The following is a 25,215-nucleotide window of genomic DNA, read 5'->3' as shown; positions in this document are numbered from 1 at the left end:
TTCCCCAACAAAGCGAATACTCTGTTCTCTTATGACAGGTAATTTATTATCCATAGGTGACTGATATAGTCGCTAGCTTCCTCCTGGCTCACCAAGCGACTTGCAGACCATTTTGGACAGTTTCAAAGGGACAGAAATTCTCTGCTTAGCAATCGTCTTCAGGAAGACACCCAAACATCTCAAGAAATTAAGGCCTACAGGAAGGCTGCTGATACCAGGCAACACAAGCCGGTGTGTGGTATCAATCACAGAAATTTAAGCAGTCTTAATGATCCTGTGATGACAATAATAATAATAATAATAATGGAAATAAAAACCCGCATGGGTGGCAATCTTAAAAGATGGCACTCTGCCCAAAATGTTTTTTTTTTTTTTAAAAAAAAAAGAGACACAGAGTCACCTCAGGAACAATGCAGAGATGAGAAACAATTAGGACACATCAATCACCTTTCTATATGTAATACTCCACGATATACCTGACTGAGCTCAGCTGTCAGGTATAGGTGGTGGAGGTAGGTGAGCAGCTAGACTCCTTGTGTCTTAGAGTTGCCTTCCTTTTCCTCTTGCCCTGGCTCAGGGGTCCGTCAGATGTAATTGTGGGTGGAAAGAGGACTTCAGTGAACAACTGGTCGATTCTCCCTCCTTCCCTTGGCTACCCTGATGCGGCTTGGGCTCACCCCATCAGCTAGGCTTAACAAAACCTGCCTAAAACCAAGCCAGATACTTATCTTTGGATACAGGGAAAGCGCTCCAGTGCTAGTAGAAGCAGCCATTGCTTCAAAGGCAGTGGGAATCGCATGGTGTGGGATCTTAGATCCATCCAGACCTCTAGCTCCTGAACCCAGCTGGGACAGCTCTCAAAAGCTGCCATTTCGAGATAGACCCAGACTTCACATCTGTGCGGAATCAGTGGGACAACTGTCTCCTTCTGGTCACTGCTAGATACGCGTCTGAACTGTCTTCAGTCTGAGATTCAGCAGAGCATTGCTTTCTGACACCGACCAACCCCCATCACTTCATTCTAGAAAGAAGACAAAGGCAAACCAAAGTCACTGTGTGCTTACTTAGTTTTGATCCAAACTAGAGTCACCTGGGCAAAGAATCTCAATGAGGGATCACCTAGGTCAGATTGGCCTGTGGTCATGACAGTGGGGACTGTGTTGATTGCCTTAGTTGATATGAGAAGACTCAGTCTGTAAGAGGGTGGAAACACTCCCCAGCCTGGAGCTCTGGACTGTGTCAGAGTAGAGAAATTGGCTGAGCACAAAGCCCAGATGCATTCCTTTCCCTTCAGCTCTTGACTGTGGTCATGATGTGACTAGAAACTTCAAGTTCCCACATCCTTGAGTTCCCTGCAGTAACAAAATGGAACCTGAAATTGTGTTTTATCACAGCAACAGAAATGAAACTAGGATGGTCACTAATTTTCAAAAGCCGAAATTACTCGGGACATTTATACTTACATATGGTGTCATAGAGTCTGAGTATATAATCTTATATCAAATTGGAATCATCATCAATCGTCATCAATTTCAAAATAGAAAAATTTCACTCCCCGTATGCATGCATAAATATATACATGCATATGTATAGATATGCATGCATGCTGAATACCCTTCAATAGGCAAATAATGTTTATTGGATGCTTTTGGCATGATTCATGATAAACATGTTGATGGAGACTCTTAGATGATGAGGGCATTTTAGCATTTGGCCCTTCTTTGTAATCTACCTGTGACAATAACTGTAAAGTGTTAGCACCTCAAACCACCATCAGTGTGCCAGGAGAAACTGCCAAGGGACATGGTGGGAGGTGGTTGGCTTGGGCGGAGATGCTCATATAGATCCCGGCACACACCTCTTCTGCAATGAGGTTCTTTGGGACAATGGTCTTTTTATTTTCCACAGTATTTTCTCACAACTCTGTCTGCATACAGGATGTGAAGTCCAGAGCAAGAGATCAATTTGTGGAAGAGTGAATAGTTACTCGATCTGACACAACAAGGCACCAACGCTGACAAACCAAGGTGTTCATCACTACAGGTCCTGCCCCTTTGCTTTCCATACTTACCATAGAGCAAGAGAGACTCTGGGTCAAGCCCGAGACTCTCACAGGTAGATACGTTCTTGTCATGGAAGCTCTGTCGCATAATTCCGAGCACCAACTCTTCGCTCATCATGTACTTCATAAAGCCATCGTCTTCAGACGGAACTCCGAACTGCAAGTGATAGGTTACCGTGGCATTTTCAACACTGAAAGCCAAACCATTAAAATACACAGACAGACATTATAGTGAATAAGCAGAATCAAACGGAGACTCAGACAGCAATCTTATTTAGCACTACTATTTCTTTAGTTCCACATCTTCCTGTAACCAGCTTCAGAGGGTACACTAGCCTGGAGGGAAGCACTGCCCTAGAGCCCTCCTCCTGTGGCCATCACACAACCACACCAACTGCTCACACTTTAGAGGACCACTGAGAGTGGCTTTGGAAGGGAAAGACACACCCAACTCTTATAAAGAAAGAGCGTTGGCATAGCACCCATCTGCTATTAGCCTTCTTGCTATGTGGTGAGCCCAGAAGCTCCTCCTCTATCCCCCCTTCATGTTCTCAATGCTGCCACTACGTGGACACATTGGGGATACTTAATTTAATGAGTACTTTCAAAATGTTTATTTATTTATTGTTCCATAGGTTTTCACACACACACACATACACACACACACTTTGATCCTACTCTCCCCCAAATTTAACCAGTTAACCTATAAAAAATGATTATGGTCTGGCCCAAAGCTCCTTACCCTGAGCCAACTCCCTCCCTCTTGATCTCCTAGAGGATGACCTGTGCACACCTCCTGAATTGGGAAGATACTCCTTCTTGTATACTTCCAGAGTCCCTTAAGCCATGATGGCCATTTAAAAAAAAATCTCTTAGTAATGAGACCTTAGGAATTTTCACCCTGAGGAGGCTCTAGACCTTTCATCTTTCTGTACACACTTCTCTAATTTTTTTATAGTGGAAATAATTATAGGTGTGTCCTAAATTAGTAGCTTAAGTGGCTTCCTCAACATTTAATTTCTCACAGGTAACATTTAATTTTTCTATTGCTTTGGTCGAGATGGCCCAGATTAGGCTCAGCAATAATAAACGACAAATTAACAGGAGGGCACATCAGAGAGATCCTTCTAGGGAGAGATTTATAGACGCTTCAGTCTCTCCAGAGTTAATCAGGCCACTGAGATGCAAAGGATAGGCCAAGAGCGCCCTCTGGAGGCCGGATGTCACATAGGCCAATGACGGGACATTGTGCAAAACAGGTTTGTAAACTCTCCCATATAGCAAAGAACTGTGCCAAGCCCCAAGAATCAAATAAATTACAGAGTAAATTGAGACTCTGACAAGATCCGGTTGCCACGGTGCCACTAAAGGCAGTGTTAAAATCCCATTTTCAAACTTCAATCCAGCTAACCTAGTTTGCAGGTGTCATTAATTAACCCTTAGCAGAGTGATTTACCGCTTAGGAGGACGGACAGGCACAGGCGGACAGGCAGCCACAATCCTGCTAACTGATCGGGGCTAACTGATGAAACAGGCCTGGGGTGGGAGTTCAGAAGACCACAAGCTGAAAGCTAAGTGAGAATACCAAGGTGTCTGACCTAGACTGAGTGCACCGCCCCTTGCCTCTACAACCCATCCCCCATGGTAGGTTTATAAAAGGTAGATCTAGGAACTGACAGTGAAAGGTACTTTCAAATACTGTTGGGCCCGTTCTGGACCAAGGACCTCTCTGTAGACACAAATGCATGTGCTGAGCACAGGAATATCTTTTTACTAGTGCAAGGACATCATTTTAGATTCAATGGTTTTGGAAATTCTAAATAAACATTAAAGACATGGGGGCTGGCGTGTGGCACAGTCGGCGCATTGTTTGCCTAGCATGAAACCCTGGATTCACGTCCCAGCATACAGAAAGCCTGACACACAGGCACAAGCCTTAAGCTCAGTGTGTGCAGGCAGGAGGATCAGAATTCAAGGTCAACCTTGGCTACATGAGTTTGAGCTATGAGACTCTCTCTCTCATACACACACACACACACACACACACACACACACACACACACATACAATGGCAGTTCTTCATCTGAAGTACTAAAGTCCTTGGGTTTTTTAGTTTGTTTGTTTTTGTTTAAAAAATATATTTTACGGGCAGTGGTTGTGCATGCCTTTAATCCCAGCACTTGGGAAGCACAGGCAGGTAGATTTCTGAGTTCGATGCCAGCCTGATCTACAGAGTGAGTTCCAGGACACCCAGGGCTACACAGAGAAACCGTCTCAAAAAAACAAAACAAAAATAGATTTTAAAGATCTCTCTCTGCATCCATCTTTTGTGTGTGTGTGTGTGTGTGTGTGTGTGTGTGTGTGTGTGTGTGTAGGGTTCCTATATGCCCTGGGCTGGAGTCAAATAAGAGTTTGTGAGCTTCGAAATGTGGGTGCTGGGAACTGAACACAGGTTCTCGGGAAGAACAGGAAGTGTTCTCAATAGCTAAGCAATCCCTTCAACTCCCCTCCCCACAAATAACTTTTAAAAACATTCTCTAACACTAAGCCTTGGCCTAATTTCTAGACCTGTTTTGTTCAGTTTTCTGTGGGTCTTCCCAGTGTCTACTCCCACCTATTGAATGCTAAGTTCAGATCCTTTCTATCCATAGCAAGGGCAGATTCTTGGAAAGACCCAGGGTGGAAGGGATCTCAACTACAGCTCTACTACAGTCTTCAAATGGAAAGACGTGTCAGTGGGATGGAACAAAGCGTCTGAGGTCCAACTATCCAGTTCTCCCTTTCCTACACCCATTTTTGTGCCAGTGACTTACGGTTAAAGACAGTAGGCTCCCCACTGGGCAGCATGTGCCTACAGAGACATCTGAAGAAGGGAGAGAACACCAGACTTCATGTCCTTTCTAGTCCTATCTCATCAAGTTGCCACAGGGGCTGGAGAGATGGCTCAGTGGTTAAGAGCATTGACTGCTCTTCCAGAGGTCCTGAGTTCAAATCCCAGCAACCATATGGTGACTCACAACCATCTGTAATGAGATCCAATGCGCTCTTCTTGTGTCTCTGAAGACAGCAACAGTGACAGTGTACTCACATACATAGAATAAAATCTTTTTTAAAAAAAGTTCCCACCGGTGTTACATGCTGCTCTTCAGATCTACTGCTACTATGGTTTAAGTGTGAGAATCTCAACATAAAACACTGACTTTGATAACTAACTCCTAGTGACACCTTATGAACCTTATGAATATGGATTTCTCATACAAATCTTAAAGTATTTTCAGTAATCTCAGAAATGAAAAGGATAATTTATTAAATGACTCCTTTACACAAAAGACACACATGCATACACACACATGTGTGTCTTTTGATTGGTTCAAACTATTAAATTTCTTGGAATTAAAAAGAAAAATGTATGTATACAAACATGGAAAGAGAATACAGTAGATATGTGCTCAAAAAGAAGTCAAGGCAAACAGAGGTGTTAACTGTGTAGGGTTGAGTATAATTAATCATTGGTGGTAGCACCAAAGGAAGGAGACAGAAGAGACAGGTGTGTATTTTCTTAATGTTGTATAAGCCTAGTTTACTCCTGAATCACTGCTGCAGCACATAGATCATGTCCCTTCTAGGACTACTCTCTGAGATTTATGTTTATTTCTGCCCTTAATTGATTTCTGTATCTATTGTTAAACAGAAATGTTTCTCTTGGACATGCTTCTCCTCTCTGAGGTTGACCATAATTTAATCACATAATGAGCCCATGATTTCCTTTCTGCTTCGTTGAGCTAAGACGTTTCCAGGCCCCATTCCAACATGACACTGTGGTTTTTACTATCAAGTCTTCTCCTCCCCCTGCCACGCCCACCTCCACCCCACTCCAAAACTCAGGGAACTCATTGTGGGGGAGTGGAGATGAGTTGGTTGGTGAGTGGGTGATCTTCTGAGAAAGATAGCAAGATGTCAAGATCCTCCGAGCTCTTACCTGAAATCCAAGATATCAGCAGAAGTGAAAAAGCGACTCAGAGCTGGGGACTGTCTATATGTGTCCGTGAGCTAAACACACAACAAGAAAAAAACACGCATGTCACTGAGGATCATCTTACATATCACCTGCAGAAGCAAATGACTTCAGGACAAAGGAGAATTCACTCTGGCTAGGAATTCACTGGTTTGGGGCTCTGAACTAAGAGGAAGAAAGTGTAAGTTGACCACAAGTCAAAGCTCAAGTCAGCACTCAAATGAGATCTAAATGGTCTAACTAGTTGAGTCTCACTGACAGCTAGGCAGCCGGGCATGTGTCTGTAATCCCAGCATTCCCAATGTTGAGAAAGCGGGACTGCCCAGGAGTTCAAAGTAAGACTTTTTTATAATGAGTTCTAGGTCAACCAAGGCAACAGAGTTAGACTCTGTCAAAAATAAAATAAAATAAAATAAAATAAAATAAAATAAAATAAAATAAAATAAAATAAAATGAGCTCATTGATAAGGTCCAGTGACTCACTGGGAATTCTCAACTTGGCATGAGTTGAGCAGACACTTGGTAACCTTAGTGGTGCTATGGTCAACAATTCTCTGCAGGAGCTCAAAACGGCACCAGTAACTGCTAGGGCGGGGGATGAAATGGGGAAGGGATGAGTTCAGTATAAGCCACTCAATACCAGGAAATCACTGGTCCTGGACTTCTTTCTCTCTTCTGTTGAATGTCCCTGTTGTGGTGAATATCTATCCTGAATGCCAGGTCTCCAGCATTTCTCCAGTCAAAGGAACAAATGATGATGTTGCAAAGATATGGAGGGTTTGTAGTAAAATTTCATCCTAACAACATGATGACACCCATGGTTCTCCCACCTAGACTTTAAGCCTTTTGCATTTTGCTATGTAATAGCTCCATAGTCTGTGATATAATGATTTCCTAGTAAACCAACACATAGACTCAAATGATCAAAAGTACACAAATGATGGCGTAAAAATAGGCAGAGGCCAGAAACCAAAGAGGCTGATGAGATTGGGCAAATGAATCTTTTTTTTTTCTTTTTCAAATAATAATTCTTTAATGTCTTACTTTTTTTTATTCGATATATTTTTTTATTTACATTTCAAATGATTTCCCCTTTTCTGCCCCACCCCAACTCCCCGAAAGTTCCATAAGCCCTCTTCCCGCAAATGAATCTTTAAGAGGAAGGGGTGGAGAGACTAATAGAACACAGGTGATGGGAAGGTGGAGGTGGGGCATTCTGGGGGACAGAAGAGTACAACAAGGATAGAGGCTGGGAGATAGGAGAGGAGCCAGTGGTAGAAATGGACAAAAGTGTGTGTATGTGAGAACATCATCAGGAAACCCGTTATTTTGTATGCTGATTTAAATGGTAGACGTTCATTTACTACATCTAATATACTCAACATTGTGGCTTGGCTTAAAACACTTTTTCATTAGCCTACAGTTGGGCAGACCCATCTAACATAAAGCCCATTTTATAACAAATAGCTATACTCATGAAATTTGCCTAAATATTATCCTCAAAGCCAAAGCATAAAAGACTGTATATGTGGTCTTTCACACCACCCAAAGTGGTCCATAAGCTAAGAATTGAGAACATTCTTCCTTCATTCCCCAGGACTAGCCATCATCCTGATGTTGGTACATATCCTTTCTTTACTTTTATTTAGAAATTATCATTTCTTTATAGAACTATAATGATATGCTATTCATGTTTTTATTCAAATACAAGGTATTGTATTCTATACAATCTTCTAAAAGCTGGGTTTTTTTTTCATCAGACATATTCTCACTATCTTGCTCAGATTGGTCTCAAAATCCAGTATCTTCCTGATCCTGAGTAGCTAATATCACATATATGTATCATTGTGTCCACACTGAGCAGAGACTGAAGGAAAGGCCATCCAGTGACAGGCCCAACTTGGAATCCTTCCCATGGGCAGGCATCAAACCCTAACACTATTACTGATGCCATGTTGTGCTTACAGACAGGAGCCTACCATGGCTGTCCTCTGAGAGGCTCTACTGGCAACTGACTAAGGCAGAAGGCAGATACTTACAGCCAACCATTGGACTGAGTTCAGTGACCCCTATAGAAAAGTTAGGGGAAGGATTGGAGGAACAGAAGGGGATGGCAACCCCATAGTAAGAGCAATGGTGTCAAACAACCTGCACCCCTGGGAGCTCCTAGAGACTAAGCCACCAACAGGGAGCATACATGGTCTGTGGCCCCTCCCACACATGTAGCAGAGGACTGCCTTGTCTGACCCCAGTGGGAGAAGATGTGCCTAATCCTGTAGAGACTTGATATCCCAGGGGAGGGGGATGCCAGAGGCAGGGTTGTGGGGAAAGGGTGGGTGGGTGAGTGGAGAAGCAACCTCTTAGAAACAAAGGGGAGGAGAGAGGAGGTAAAGAACTCTAGGAGGAGGGACTAGGAGAGGGACATTTGGAATGTAAATAAACAAAATAATCAATGTTTTTAAAAGACTTGCTTTTATACTGAAAATTACATTCAAGATTTATACACACCATGCCTATTGGTTTTTGTAAAAACTTATGTGTGTGTTTATTGTATTTTTGTGCATGCACATGTGTGTGAATGCACATGTGTGTGTGTGTGTGCACCTGCATGTGCATGTATGTAGAGGCCAGAAGTTGTCTTTTTCTGTTGCTCTCCACCTTACTTTTTGAGCTAGTCTTTCTTCCTGAATCCAGAGCTCATGAAATAGCTAGACAAGGTGGCTCGCAAGCTCGAGAGATCTGCCAGTCCCCCAGTCCCCAACTCTCTCACCACCAACAGAATTAGAGATTCAGCATGGATGCCTTATATGGGTTCTGGGAATCCAACCCCAGTTCCTCATGTTTCCATAGTCATCTCCCCAGCACTTATTATTATTTCAAACCTATTATTTGTCCCTGTTCCTTCCTACGTTCATCCTAGGATCAAGCACTCTGTTTGCACATAGCAGACTCAGGAAAATGTCAAAGCTAAACTTGGAACTTAGAAAGATAGAAGGTGTGACTGTGCACACTCTAAAGGCCTTTCCGGTGTTGCATTAGGGACATAGTAGCATTTCCTAAAATCTCTGAATAACTTCAACAACAGCCCAAGTGCAAACTTTCAAACCAGCACTAGTGATCTCTTTTATGGAGGTTGCACACTCTGCTTTAATTTCAACTCATTCCTCAGATGCTAAATGTGTCAACATTCTGGCCTCTGCAGACACTTGCGCACATATGATGCATATAAATTCACATAGGCATACATACAGACCCATAAATCAAATATTTTAATCATTTAGAAATTTACAGGATGTCACTGTTACTGTTACATTCCTATACTCCAAGTTAAATATCAGAACAAGGTCATAAAAGCTGAAGTTTTCATGTGACCAGGCTAAAATTAGGATGTATATCCAACTGTCTGGTAAGTCACGATTGAAGTGACAGCCAAATTTCCCAAATGGGCCTGTTTCAATTTGCTTGATAACAAGGTTCACTCAAAGCTTTACCTTTTCTTATAAAAACTGGAAATAATCTATGCTTAATAAATCAGGTACTTTCTGTCGTCCCATCTCCCTGTCCCCACTTCACAAGGAAAGACATTTTGAAAGTCCTACCCCCTCTCTTTTCATTACCCCCTTCCTCAAACCCTTCTAGTTCTAAAAACCAAATCCATTTGCTCAGACCACCAGAAGATTTATTCTTTTTATGGAGTCCTGTATTCTACATTTCTAGAACAGGAAATAAAGCCAATCAGGCACTGCATGGTGCACGGCTGGAACCAGCACCAAAGAGGTTAAAACGGGAGGATGGAGGCTTCAATGACAGCATGGGCTGCATAGTGAGACTTGTCTCAGAATGTTCCTGGCGTGGCTTGAACTCTTTGATAAGCTAACCAAGATCGACTCACAAAATCTTCAGTCTGTCTGCAGATCCTCCACCTTGCAGAAGACTCTTCTGCATTTCCCATCCCACAAATCATGGGCCTAACCTTCCAACCAGGAGGCTGGAGTTACACTCTTCTTTGCCATGTTCCAATCACTAAGTTCCTCTAAGTGAAGATGCCTCTGAAATCTCAGCTCTTCTTTGTGGCCCCCATGGCTGCCCCAGTTCACACTGGCTTTACGCCTCAGATGCACTGCTGCCTCAGAACTGTTCTCTTCAAGTCCTGTGCAGTACCACACAGAAAGAAGCTGAATATCTAACCATGCTGGTCTACACGTGAAAATCTTTACATAGTCTACTAAAAAGTGGGGGAAACTTCCATGACTTTTTTCCCTACTTTCCTGATCAGTTTAACCCTGAGAGTCCTCAACACAGCACACTCAGATTCTATATAGTACTGCACAGACCCCTGAAATATAAATATCTCCTGTTGTCCCATCTCTGTCCCCACTTTATAAGGACAGTGTGTATATCTTTTAACATTCCAAGCCTTTATTTTATACCTATCCTGAGGCCCTGCTGCTCCTTCATCTAATTCCACCCCCAACTCACATAATTTAGATGTACCTCCTTTGTACTCTGTGAGCTGGGGAGGCAGGGACAGCAGGACCCCTGGGGCACACTGGTCAGCCAACCTAGCCAAACTGGGTGTTTTCTGGCTCCCATTGAAAAATTCTGTTTCAAAAATAACATGGAGAGCAACGGAAGAAAACACATGCTGTCAACCTCTGGCCTCAACATGTGCACACATGTGGCATGTGCACATACAAACCACATGCACACATATGCACACACAAAAAACAATCCCAACAACACTGTTTGCAACTCAGTAATGAGACATACTACACTGTTTGTAACTATTTGACTGCTTCTCCAACTTGATTATGAGCCCATAAGCAAGGACTCTGTGGCCTTGGCACTTGGAATCATTAAATCTTCAAGGAATACAGGCTGGGAATACAGGACCAGCGTGTGTGAAGGAACATTGGTTTCTTGGATACACATAGCCAGAGGCCAGACGAGCCTCAACCCACTTGCTGGCTTTACAGCACAGCAGACCCACTTATAAGCACTTTCTGCAGCTAACATTCAGACAAATGCAGGGGCTTACTCTAGAGCTCTTTGCCAACTGTTTTAACAAAACCCATAATGCAATGTTAAGACCTCAGCAAACAATACGTAAGACATAATCACCCTTTCAGTGAGCAAGTGATGCAATCCCTCTTCATTAGCACACTCCTCTGGAATCTTGAGCATGATGAAGAATGTTTTGTTTGATGATAATTCGAGTATTTCATTTTCATCTTCATCGATATACATCACTGAACAAATTGAGGGTTTAAAAAGAATGATGAGTGCATGCATTGAATAATGAATGTAATAAACCCAGATGTGATAGTGCACACTGTGACCCCAGGGTACAGAGGCAAGGGAACCACTTCGGATTCTAGGCCAGCTAGCTTGTTTTGCATAGCAAGCTCCCAGGCATCCATGACTTCATAGTGAGACAGACGAGTTCTCAAAATATACAAAGCAAACAAAGGTATTCATTCTGTTGGCTTCTTTAACTAAACATAACTATCAGTATTCATGGAAGCCAACGCCTTGGTACAGTCAGTAAGTAGAAGCAGAAATACTTTCTCTGTTTAACCAGAAGGGAATCACTTGTTTTTACTGTGGACAGCACTGGATATAGACCAGGGGAAGAGCCACAAGGAAAGAATGAGAAGAACATGAACTTTTTTTTGCTGCACTAAATCTGAAAGTTGGCTAGGTACCCAGGTATTGGAATAGCTGCTGGAAACCAGCATGGGCATATATGGGGAGCACTGTCAGCAGCTTCCCTGAGCCACCTTCCAGTTCAGCGCTGTCGGAGACCATGGAGAGAAAGTAGGATCACGGACAAGAATGGAGGTGAGACCAGACACTGAAGATATGAGTCCCTGTCTCCAAGTGTTCCAAGAGACAGGGCATGGGCATGAAGTCATCACTCCAGCCTGTGGCCCACAGGGGAGGGATGTTGACATAGTCTGTTTGCAGACTGGAAACCAAACTTCACCTGGAGCCCCAGGGCCTGCAGAGCAACTCACAGGACAATGAGCTCTGTGTTGCTTATATTCTAATGACTAGAGCTAATTGATTTTTAAAGAGTTGGGGCTGGAGGAAGAAGGAAAACCACACAAAGCCAGGAGTCAGGACGAGAAACTGGCACTGGAATGCCTACTCCAGTTCTCCTGGCTCCACTTCAACCTCACAGGCTTACCGCGCACAGGGGGTCACCTCGTCTGCCCTGTGAAAAGCGTGGGCTGAGAAACTGGGTGCTGTCAGGCTTCCCTCGCAAATTCTGTGTCTCATACGTCACCAACTCTGCCTCTTACTGGACTTTGAAAGGTCATCTTGGCATGAAGTCAGTGGTTTTTTTGATAGAAATGCAGATAAAATGCAAGGCTTCTGTCTCAAAAATCTAGGTGGAGAGCAATTGATCTCAACCTGTGGCCTCCACATGTGCATGCACGCGCACATGCACACACACACACACACACACTCACACTCACACACACTCACACACACATACACTCATACACACACTCACACACACACTCATACACACATACACACACATACAATAAATACACACAGACACTCAAATGAACATGTTCATTGGTCTTATTACCAAGATGTTAACCCTGTGAACTACAATAATAATCAGTATAGCAAAATATGCCCATGGATACAATAGATACAAGAATGGCATGGGAGTTACCAACTGCCCTCTGATTAGATTTAAGGCTCACTGAGTTTCTCCCCTGGAAAAAACCCGTACCTAGTGTTGTAAAATCTGGCCAAGAGTCCATGACTGAGGGACTTATAGGCCACAGGAGTTAATATCCTACTATTATTCGACTATATGGACATAAGAGCAAACTGCTTCTAAATTCTTATCTTTATATTCATAGATTAATAGTGTTCTCAAACCTCATTACCAGAGAAGTTTCTCTGTGCAATGGATGGTGGTGAAGAGAGAAATTCAAAGGTGACCAAAATGCAAAGAATATGTCTCAGTGGAGTGCTCAGGAGTGATTGGGCTTCCCTACCCCACCAGCAAAGCTCAGAGACAACTGTGGAAGAAGAATTGAAAAGTCTGTAAGATCTCGGAGGCAAGAAGACAAGAATGAACTCTTCTCAACAGGACAGGACAGCTGCACTCACGAGCTCATAGCGGTTGAGGCTGTCTGCCCAAGATCTGCTTGAGATCAAGTTCATCAACATTCTAACATAAAGGAAGGAGGGGCTCCTGAGTCTCCACCCTCCAGGAGTCACTGGCAGTTAATGGCTTCTAAGGGAAGGGAGAGACAGTTTGTAAGGTGTAGTCCTGATGGGTCAACCATGCTTCAGTAGATAGTACCACTCCTAGGGGTCAGCAAAAATTAGACCTCATAGATTATTAAAACAAACAAAAAAATGAAAATACAAGGACATGACATTGGGAAGGAATGAGGAGATGGGAGTGTATGGAAGAGGAGTTAAGGGGAAGAATGGGGGTTAATTTGATCAGAATGTATTGTGTGAAATTGATAGAGATATTAAAGTTAAAATTAAAAAAATTATCGCTAACTTCTGACACACACTTCTGCTTACTAACCCACCCAAAAAGGAAATGTCTTTTTCTGGCTTCAGCAATCATAGATTAGTTTTGCTTACTTTGAACTTTTAATAATGGATCCATACTGGAAATAAACAAAAACAAAACAATACGAAAAAGCTCAGCATGATAGTCTGTACTGCTAATTTCAGTTCTGGAAGGAGACAGGTATATGTAGCTCTGTGATGGAAGACTTACCTAGCCTATATAGCTCCACATTCTCTAGTGCATTTGAGTGTATAGTCATGTATATATATATTAGTCATCGAGTTCTGTAGACTCAGAGTGTACAAGGTAACTCACAGAGAGGATAGCTATAAATAGGACCAAAGGAGGGTAAAGGTTAGACTTCACAACCAGATAATTGCTATTCACCATGGTACAATAAAACTGGGGTCAATAGACACAGAGGCTTAGAAGTATTCAGAGTAAGATCCCAATGCAGGACTACCTCTATGCTCTTTAGGAAGAGAAAGAAAACAATACCTCAGTGATGTGGCAGGTCCCATGGAGGATTGTTTTGTTTTGAATAAGAGATACAGGTACTACACTTAGAACCTTTGGATGCTTAGGATATTTTGTAGGGAATGCAATTAAGACTTGAGTCTTGGGAAGTCAAAAAACACCAAAGATCTGATGGAAAGACTGTCAGGCAAAAATACAACATAACTTTTAGAAAGTGGGTCGAGGGAATAGCAATTAAGTTCCTGCCCTGAAGGACCTTTGTAGGTTACAACTGTTCGTGCTATCTACCGTGGATTTCTCCCATGAGTCACCACCCTAACCACAAAGTATCTCCCTGTGAAAGGAGTGTGCCAGGTTCCTGTGACGCCAATAGACAGAGGTCTCAGCCTCTACTTAAGACCGAAGTAGTCCGCTCAACGCTGTGTCACTTAGAAAGTCTCTGCTTAGTCATGTCACAGCATTTCTTCCTACAGAAGACTGTAAGCTAAGCGGTGGGCAGGTCAGCTGCAATGCTGGGGGAGGCGATCTGGGGGCCTCTGAATGCTCTAACTTTTATGCCTGTTTGTCAAGAGGCATTTCTCGGTGTGGTGTTACTCTTTTCTAACCAGGGTTCCAGAGAGAAACGAAACATGTGAGAGTGCTTAATGATCTCTCCAAATTATCCACAAAGAAAGTGACTCTGCAGGGGGAAGAGAAAAGTGTTCTTCTTCTCCCCTAAGGTGTGATGGTTTTAATGAGCATGGCCCCCATAAGCTCATATATTTGCATGCTTAGTACCCAGTCAATGAACCATTTGAAAATAATAGGAGGTGTGGCCTTTTGGGTGTGGACTTATTGGAGGAGGGGTGTCAGTGGGGGGGAGATTTGAAGTTTCAAAAACCATTGCCAGGCCCTCTCTTTCTGTCTCTGTCTCTGTCTCTGTCTCTGTCTCTGTCTCTCTCTCTCTCTCTCTCTCTCTCTCTCTGTGTGTGTGTGTGTGTTGTATATATACTCTTATATACCATACATATACATATATGATCGTCACATCAAAAATTTTACAGCTCTTCAAGGAGAAGGAAACTAAATTGTCTGTTAATACAATTCTCTACAGAGCTGGGGCAAAACCAGTTCTCCAAAGTCAACAAGCTTCACCGGACTCTGCCCATCAATTGCCAATTACAGAAAATACCAATGTTAGCTGAGTGTGGTGAAGCAATGACCTCTTCTCCCTACTGTGTACACAGCCTACGCATTGTCTGCGAAGCTGAGTCATGACTCTGAAGCAGTTCTCACCTTGGTGCACATCAGAGCAGAAGAGGAGGAGATAGGCCCACCCCAAATGTTAGACAGTAACAGTGTTCAGTCCTTAGACAGAGAACAACAGCAAGATCAGCCACTTAGCATTAAATCACCACATACAGGAGAGTCTTAACAATGGCTTCTTCACTGGACACCCTGTCATGGGTCCTCTATGGCCCAGCTAGTTACAACCTTGGTCCAGGATGCATTCGCTGCTCTGTTCTGCATCTATTTCAACTGCATAGTCACTTCCATGGGAACTAAAGAACCTTGTGGATGGAGTTTCAGGGATTTGAAAGTGGACAGGAGACTGGGCCATGTAGATCCTGAGGAATCTTAGTCTCACTGTCTTAGCCTCTGGCTCTCCCAACACCACCCTTTCTCCTGTTTCCCCACACACTACATTCAGTTCTGCAAATATGTGATTCATATCAATAAGCCTGGTGATTGGGCAGTGGCTGAAGACTGGCAGCTGGCATCCTAGCACTACTAGCAGAGCAGCTCTGGGCGTGGCTAGCATGCTCACAAACAGGTCAGCCTGCTGCTGTCTCGCTCCTTTTTAATCTCCTGTGGTCTACACTGTTCCACTCAGATTCCTCCCTGAATTTTTAGTGATTTAGCAAAAGGATGTCGAAGTCATTTTAAACCCTTAAAGAACAGCTACTGTCTTAAAATTTGATCTTGAATTATTTCAAAATGCCATCAGAGATGAGAAGAAAATGTAATAAACTATTAATGATATGTGTTAACTGTCGTAGTTAGGGTTACTATGGCTGTGACAAAACACCATCGCCAAAAGGAAGAAAGAGTTTTTTGGCTTATGTCTCTATATGACTATTCATTGTCAAAGGAAGCCAGGACAGGAATTCAGGCAGGGCAGCAACCTGAAGATAGGAGCAGAGACCATGCTTACTAGGGTGCTGCTTACTGGCTTACTCCCCATGATTTTCTCAGTCTGCTTTCTTCTACCAACGTAGGATCACCAGCCCAGGGGTAGCCCATGACGGGCAGGGCCCTCTCCACCAATCTCTAATTAAGAAAATGCCTTATGCACTTGCCTACAGCCTGATCTTTGGAAGGCACTTTATTAGTTGTGGCTCGCTCCTCTCCAGTGACTCTAGTTTGTGTCAAGTTGACATGAAGCTAGCCAGTGCATTAACTGAACAGGTATTATTTTCAAATTAAAAGTCCTTTAAGTAGCTGCCATTTCTTTAGTCTACTGTGAGTCTTGGAGTCCGACAGGCAAAATGCCACATAAAATAAGAGCTTCCCTAGGAGGGGGAAAAAAGATTATTTTTGTAATTTCGTGTATAAAATTAACATATGTTAAGATGCAAATCTGCAATCAAATTAAAATTAAGTTTGCATTATAATATTAAAAGGCTATTCTGAAATTTTGGAGTACAACTTTTCACATCTCAAGAAAAAAAAGTTTTAAAGGAAAGTGAATCTGTCTGTGCAGATTGCTTTTTGTAGTTGAAGTCAGGTGAGTTCCAGAGAATAGATAGCCATCCAGTCTTAAGGTCGGAATGTAAAACCATTTGCTTTATGATTGGCTTCTTTGGGTGCCACCAGTCAGCTTTTGGGATTGCATCAGGCATGAGACAGGAGGAGGCTGTGACTCAGCTTTGGTTTCAGCATCCACCTGTGGAAGTTGATGCACAGTGTCCCTGATTCTAACAATGACATTGTCCTCAGCATGGTGGAGGAGGTTCAGCACACCTCAGAGATGCTCCCTACTTAAAACAAGCCCACAGCTTCACGGCAGCACCCGCCACGCCTAAACAGTGTCTAACTAAGTAGATGTGGTGCTTATCTGAGAAACCCAAAGGCAGAAAGCTGGCTTAGCTGATGCTGTGAAAATCTTCCAGACACCATCAAGCTAGAAGAAAGGAAGAGGAAAATTTGCTTTCTGGGGGAAAAAAAAGCCCAAGAATCCCCCTGTAGAGACCCAAAGTTCCTTGTCATTGTAGCATTCTGCAACCTGAGAACATGAGTCAGACCTCATGGAGGCCATAGGACCTTAGGAGACTCCCAGCTCCAGATGAACCACCTCTGCCTGAGCCAGTAAGACAATTCTTTCCCCTACCTACTTTGATGTAAAAATTATTTGCTTACTGGAGTATACTAGCCCTGTGTACCTTGAAATCTTTGAAATTTGAAATTTATAATACATGAAATAATTCTTAAAATGGTAGCAACCTAAAAGACTTTAAAATTTTGTAGAAGACAATTGTTAGTGACCTGGTAAAATTATTTTAATATGACATCCAAATCATGCAAATGGGCTGACTATAAAAAATAATATCAAGTTAAATTGCAAATAAGAAAAAGAGAAGAACGTTTTTAAAAGATAAGAAAATTTTAAAGGAAAATATTGGTCTTCATACATCTTCCATTTAAAACAAGCAAAGCACACACACACACACACACACACACACACACACACACAGAAAAAGACTTGTGTATCCCTCTGTCTTTCTGTCACACATACATAAACATACACACACACACACTCCTTCACAGACAAAGAATTGTGTATCTCTCTGTCTCTCTTTGTCTCTGTTTCTCTGTCTGTCTCTCTCTCACAAACACACACATACACACACACACACACACACTATTCCACGCCAGTTTTATTTTAATTTAGTTTCTACTTTTGTTTTCTGAGACCAGGTCTCACTATGTACACCCAGGTTGGCCCCTAGCTCATAATTCATCCCAGGCTGGTCTTAACTAGAGGCGCCTTCCCACTTTAGCCTCCCAAGAATTGCTATTACAGGTATAAATCATCATACCCAGCTGCCCAAGCCATCGGTCAATTCCTGTTATGAATAGTAAAATATCAGTGAGTACATTCCTGGTTTCAGTGTAAGTCATACGCATTCAACAAGGTCCCCCAATGTGCGATGCAAACCTCTTACCTCCTACAAGGCATAGGCTTATAATGATCACTATAGTGAAAGACAAGAATATGGCGACAATGACCATCCACAGTTTACATTTTCCAACCACGCTTCTATTGCAGGAACTCCAGGGGTTTTTCTTGTCCACCTAAAAAGCAAAGAGAGACTGTGAGGTAGTCATTGGGTTTCAGCAAATAGTCTCAAAGTCCTACTAGAGAGTGGTGATGTAGAAGTAAAGTCATCAGGTCCTTAACCTCCAGAGCCTATATGACACTGAATCAAATCTAGAACAGGAAGAATGGAACCTCAAGAGGAAGTTAACCAAAAGCCTCCTGGAGGCTCTGAAGTGGAGATAGGAGGCAGGACTTTATTCCTAGAGTTTTTTTAAAATATATTTACTTCTAACTCACATGAAAATTGTATATATTTATGGAGTTCACTGAGATATTTCACGTATAATGGTAGATCAGGATAATTGCTGGTCCATTACCTCTAATGTTTAATATTTCTTCTGTGTTAGAAACATACAAATTCCTCTCTACTTGCTATCTTGAAATATACAACCCACTATAAACCATAGTTTCTCTACTATGCTACAGAACATTGTGAGGCGTATTTTTCTGCCAGTCTGTACCTCTGTACCTATTAACCACCTGTTCCCCACCTCTTTTCCCTATTCCGTTCCCTGGCTCTGATAACGATGCTTCTGTTTTTATAAGATCAACATTTTAAACTTCAGCATACAAATGAGAACAATAATATTTGTCATTGTGCATAGAAGAAGGGTTTTTGAAGGTTATTAAAAGCCCAGGAACCAACATCTGGTGATTCATGACAGAACGAGCCATCAAACCAACCTAAGGACTGGGATGTGATGTGATAAAGAGTTGTGAAGTTGAGATTAGAGAGTGAAGTATTGGAGCCTGCCATGCAGCATATTGTGTTGGTTTTCCCTTACTATAAAAAGTACCTGAAAATAATCAACTCAAAGATTTATTTGAGCTATGGTTTTATTTTTTATTTTAGACCATGGTCAGCTAATTCTATGATTGACACAGCACATCCCAGCAGTGGGAATAGGAGGCCATTTACCTCATAAATAATCAGACAATCAGAAAGTCAAGAGAGAAAGTGTCAAAGGGGTTGGGAACAAAACACACCCTTCCAGGACAAAATTCCAAAAATACATTCTACAAGTAGACCCTAACTCCTAAATCACCCAGCATTTTCCAATCATGCCACCAAATATGATTCTAGCAATAGAGGGATCTGTAAGTGAAGTCAAAGCCCCCAGGACCTGATTACCTTCCAAAAACCCCATCACTGTACTTTGAAGCATTTGGAAATGCAGCCTTCAATACATGAGGCCCAGATAATTGCTCAGGTCCCACTCCTACGGATATGATTGCCGCTAAGGCTGGACAGATGGAAGTTGGTGTGGACCAGTGATCTGTTGAGAGGCCTCAGGCAGGCTCTTCCACAAGGCGCCCACAATATGTTCTTGCACACTCCACCTTACATTCTGTGACTGCATTAGATGGCCGTGGAATTTTCAGGGCTTTTCTCTGAGCACTACAAGAGACCCACCAACTCCCCCAGGTAAAGGACTAAGTATGTGACATTAAGACAGGATCTGGATAAAATGGCAGGAATATCTATCTCTGGACCAAAGGTTGCCTTCTTCGTGGCTCAGTTAGGAGAGTTTAATATAACAATGATAAAAAAAAAAACTAGGGGTAAAAAGAAGTCCGTGCACAGGAAAACCTGCACCTTCGTATCCTCACATTTGATCCACACATTTCATCTAAACACAGAAAAGCCAGTTGATTCTTGTACTACTTCGAATAATGCATAAAAACAGGGCTAATTGGTAGCTCAGATAAACCTTGGTTACCACAGAGCAGTTTACTGATTTATTAGTTTATGTATATGTGTGTGTGTGTGTGTGTGTGTGTGTGTGTGTGTGTGCATTACAATGTTGATGCCATCACGTAAGATATCTCTGGGATGCTGAGCCAGGGCCCCTGTATAGAGCCCTTAGAGAAATTCAATCTCACCTTTACCTACAATTTCTTTGGCAATGTTTTGCCCAAGGGTATTAACCTGTAGTAACAATAGACAAAGTGGTGATCAATGGCTTACATTTCTTTCCCTCTACAACCAATCCAGATTAAGAAAGAGAGACAAATTCTTCAAATGCTCTCCTAGCCCAACTTTTCCAGACAGGAAGATGCCTATGATGATGAGATGCTTATGATCTTGGTCCCCTCCCATTGTCTGTTCATCTAGCCATCTGCAGCTTATCCAAATCTGTCACTCTGGTTCCCCATATTTGCTTAATTACCTAATAGTATATATTTATTTGTAATACATAATTTATAATTGAGGCAACTATAAATGAAATGATATAAATCATGCCAAATGTATTCTCCTATACATGATAAAATTAATCAGGTAGGGCCAGCAAGATGGTTTAGCAGATAAAGGCCCCACAGCCAAACCTTTCGCCCTAAGTTTGATCCCTGGGATATACACAGTAGAAGGAAAAATTTGACTCCAGCAAATCATCCCCTGATCTCAGTATGTGCATCATGGCCCATGCGTGCACACTCGCGTGTACACACACACACACACACACACATCCACAAAGAGAGAGGTGGGGGGGAAATTAATGTAATGTTTTCTTTAAATTGATTAACAGTGTAGACCTGAGACATTGAAAGACATTGAGTCTGAACTTTAGGGTGGTTACACCCCACTGAGTGATCCTGAGCTGTTCCGTTGTATCTCTGAGCTTCAGCCTCTTCACTCATCTGTCAAACCAGAAGACTAGCACCCTCCTCTTCCACTTTCATTTCTGTCCCTACAATCTAACCTCTGAACAAAACCAACTTGGGGGAGGAAGGAAGGGCTTATTTGGCTTACACTTCTAGGCCACAGGCCTTCCTTGAAGGAAGTCATGGCAGGACTTCAATCAGGAATCTGAAGCCTTCACACTGGCTCATGCTGAACCAGTTTTCTTATAGCCCAGGACTTAGGGATGAACCAGTTTCTTATAGCCAGGACCTAGGAATGATCTCCCCAACAGTACCCTGGATCCTCCATACCAACTGCCAATCAAAACAACCCCTTACAGACATACCCGCAGATCAACCTGATACAGTTACTCAACTGAGACTCTTGTCAGGTGATTTTAGGCTGCCTCAAGTTGACAGTTCCTGCTAAGTAGGGCAGCTCCTTCTACCTTGATAATAATTAACTGCATTTATGGGTTACACTGTTGCACATGTTAGCAATAGGTACAAAACATATGACTTGGAAAGCATATGGACTTAAATAAGCACAAAAGTCAGAACTATTGTCACACTACTTAAGATGGTGACACAAAATTCTTACATATATAAACCATGTGCTTGTGCTAGCCAGTCCTTGATGAAACTCATTAATTGGAAGGTCATTTTAATTGACCTTTCATGTTGAAACACATTCAACTTATTCTATAGGGTCAGAGGATGATGACCTTGTTAGGGAAGGGTCTGAGGTTTTGTCCTCTCTCTCTCCTTAGTAAAAGGCTACCATTCAAATATTTCTAGAAGGCTCTTCTGCCTCTCTACCCTCACCCCAGTCTATCAGCTATTGAAACTTTCCTATTTAGTAACCTACAAAGCCAAATTACAAGGAACTCTGGCACACATCTGCACACATCTGCCTAACAAGGCAGTCTCTAGGACACCGAAGCCTAATCTTAACAAGGCAGGTGCTAAGCAATTGTAAAATTCTGCTATCCAGTAAGAATTTGGAGGGTTCTCAACTATTGTCCACAGACAGTATAGGGCTCCAGAGCCTAAACAGAGCATATGATACTAGCATTGTTTCTCAGCCCTCTCTGGGATCACACTTTTTTTTTTTTTTCTGGAGAATGCCTCAGTCTTTGGGCATGTGCTGGGCCTGACTAACTTGAGGCAAGTATTTCTAATTCCTCTGCCCAGACCCTGCCCTGGAGCGTCACACGGAAAGTTCCTGATTATGGCTGCTTGCACTGGCCTTCAGCCATTTCTTTCCAACCTTTATTCCTCTGTGGTCTTATTTCCTGCAAACATAAGGTGCCAACTTAGACTCCAGGGTACCTATGAAATGAGACCTGGCCATACAGTGTTTCCGGGAATCACTGTAGACCAAGAGTAATGTTTTCAAGCTTTGAATTTTCCAGTAGAGTCAGAACTTAGGCCCAAGAGGGTTGGGGTGGAGTAGGGTGAGAAAAGCCAGACTAAAACAACACACCCGGAGAAATGACTGTGCCCAGTAAAACTTAAGCAAACCTTTGGAGCTGATCAAAAGACGGGTGGCTCAGCGTCCAAACTCTCTGATCTTTTACAAGTATTTGATCAGTGAATAAGGCTCAGCCATGACATCAGAAAAGGGTTCGACCTACACACCCCGAAGGACTTCCTCAAGATGAAAAGACAGTGAGGCTAGTTCTTGGGTAGAGCTTTGCTATTATTTCCTTTATACTGAGCTGGCAAGTTCGCAGCCCTCAGACTGGACACAGCAGGGCTTTCCTCCCTGTGCTCTTCCACTGTTTCTCTTCCGGAGGAAGCAATGACCAACGTGGGAGATAACACAACGGGTTTGAAGGCGGGGTGGGGAGTGGGGGGGAGGGGCCGCAAAGGGCATATTGCTGGTTAGAGGTAGGAGACAGTGGACTCTACGCCCCTAGAGGTGGTGGTAGTGGGAAGCTGGATGGGAGATGGGGAGAAAGGGACAGGAGAGAGAGAGAGAGAGAGAGAGAGAGAGAGAGAGAGAGAGAGAGAGAGAGAGAGAGAGAGAGAGAGAGAATGAGGAGGGCAATATGATTCAATCTATCACTCTAATTTTACTTGAGAAAGAAAGAAAAACAAGTTAAAACTTACATAACTTTCAAACACCACCTCCACTTCTAGGGCTTTGCTTTTCCCTTTGAAAGGAGCAGCCACGCCCCTCTACAGGACTCCTAAGACTCTTTAGGCGAGGTCTGAGTCTGAGTAATGGAGGGGTCTGGGCTAAGGAATTCCAAAAGTTCTTGCTTTCTTTAACCTCCCAGAGGCTAGAAGGACGCTTTGGCGCCCTTAAGCTGTGCCAGGCCCCTTTCCTGCTGTCCCACCAGAACCCTCAGTCCTTACCTGCGCTGGGCTAGGGTTCTCAGCGGAGCAAGGCTGGATCTGGATGCTGTTGAGAGGATGTGTCTCCTCCTGCTGCTCCTCCAGCGTCGAGAGCTCCAGCTCTTCCTGGGGCAGCTGGGGTCTGGACCCCTCCATGGCAGCGTCGAAGACGGACGCTCCTCTGAGACACAAGACTCAAGCACCGAAGGGTGCAGAGTCCAGCACACTGGAGACTGCTCCGTTTACACTCCACCCACCAGGCAGGGCAGGTAGACCTTGGGCGGCGCCAGGTAGACCTGTGGTGGCGGACCTGGAGGGGAGGGGCGAAGGCAGGGAAGCACTCTGGCTTTGGTTAGCTGACCTTGCTCTGGAAAGGTAGTTGCGGGTGGGACCCTGCTGAGCCGAGGCTCCCGAGCAGAGGAGGGCAGTTTTTCTGGTTTGTTCAGGGTGCTCGCTGCAATGCCTTTCCGTGTGTGGTTGCAGACCGCAGACAGGCTCAGAGGGCCTGATTGCAAGCTGAACTGTGTCAAGGAAGGGATAGGTTGGGTTGGGGGTGGGAGTGGGGGGTGCGGTTCCCAGCGCTTTGCCTTCTACCTGGACCGATGTGATACTGAAGCTTACTCCAGTTCTCACTGTCTAGCGAGGCCTCCTCTACCGAATCAACAACCAGCTATGAATCATCTTCTGTGTGTCAGGCAGCGTGCCGGATTCTGAGCACACGAAGATGAATAATACGCAGTCCCAAAGTTCCCCTTCCAGGCTGATTCAGGCATAGGGCAGTATCGGTATCGCTGAGAGTAGTAAGGGCTGAGAAACACAGCACTGTTAGATGCTTGTGTTTCTCAGGAAAGAAGACAGTGACTGGCAGAAGCAAACATTCATCAACATTACTGATTTACCGATCATTGTTTATCTTTGAGAGGAGGGGTCATAAACACCCCCCCCCCCCGAGGAAAACGAACGTGTGTCGGGGAAGCATGCATTGCCCTCCCTCCCGCACCCCATGCATAGCTCAGAACTGGCCCAGTGAGCCCGAAATTACGTTTGCAAAGCAAAGTAAGTATTGGGTGTTGGTCCAAAGATCTCGCCTCTAGCTAGACCTTCTTTTCAGAACCATTATGTTCCCCCGTTTCCTTCCTCCCACATAGACAGTTATTAAGACCAGTTTGAGGATTCCAGAAATACTGGAAACATATTTAGAAATGTCTCTTTTCTTTGCAGCTCTAGGAGTACAGCCCAGGTACCCGGCCCTACCCCTGAGTTTTATCACCAGTCACCAGAGAGATGCTGTTATTGTGACGTTTATCCTTAATCCCAAACAAAAATTTTTTTATAGAAAATCGAACTAAGTGTAGTGAACTGGAAATATTCATTATTGCGAGGTAATCATAATTTTCCAATCACTTCTACTAATTTGGAAAATAACACTTCCTCTTCTTTCTACTTTCGATTCTTTCTCTGTGAGGTATTCTGAATCCTGTTTAATAATCGAGTCGCTATATTCTTTTTTATCCTATTTTACTTGTTTGGTGCTATGGTTAACTCTGTCCTCTGACCAGAAAAAATATGATTCTAATATGGAGTGAGACACCCTCTAAATTAAGATAAATCAAGAACTGGAATGTGGCTAGCAGGTAATATAGACTTACGGCTATTCAAAGGCTTCATTACAAGGCTTTGAAAACAAATGGAACTCTTGGCCACTTAAATTTTACAAAAACAACCAGAAGTCAGGAGATAACATACCTCCTAAAAAGTTTGATTTTCAGAACACTCAC

General features: G+C 43.2%; 1 protein-coding gene across 1 annotated transcript; it reads right to left on the bottom strand.

Annotated features, from left to right (window-relative positions):
- Positions 1-357: 357 nt before the first annotated feature.
- On the bottom strand, positions 358-23,931 carry C15H3orf52 (chromosome 15 C3orf52 homolog). The gene is made up of 6 exons (XM_052159008.1): positions 23,459-23,931; positions 18,318-18,447; positions 11,199-11,326; positions 6,042-6,112; positions 2,072-2,253; positions 358-1,021 (listed from the first exon to the last, which is right to left on the bottom strand). Exons 1-6 carry the CDS (start codon positions 23,591-23,593, stop codon positions 1,017-1,019), a joined length of 651 nt encoding a protein of 216 aa, XP_052014968.1. The 5' UTR covers positions 23,594-23,931; the 3' UTR covers positions 358-1,016.
- Positions 23,932-25,215: the final 1,284 nt, after the last annotated feature.

This window comes from Apodemus sylvaticus, chromosome 15, assembly GCF_947179515.1.
Source record: "Apodemus sylvaticus chromosome 15, mApoSyl1.1, whole genome shotgun sequence".
NCBI classification, from domain to species: Eukaryota; Metazoa; Chordata; class Mammalia; order Rodentia; family Muridae; genus Apodemus; species Apodemus sylvaticus.
This window is presented reverse-complemented; position numbering and strand designations above follow the sequence as displayed.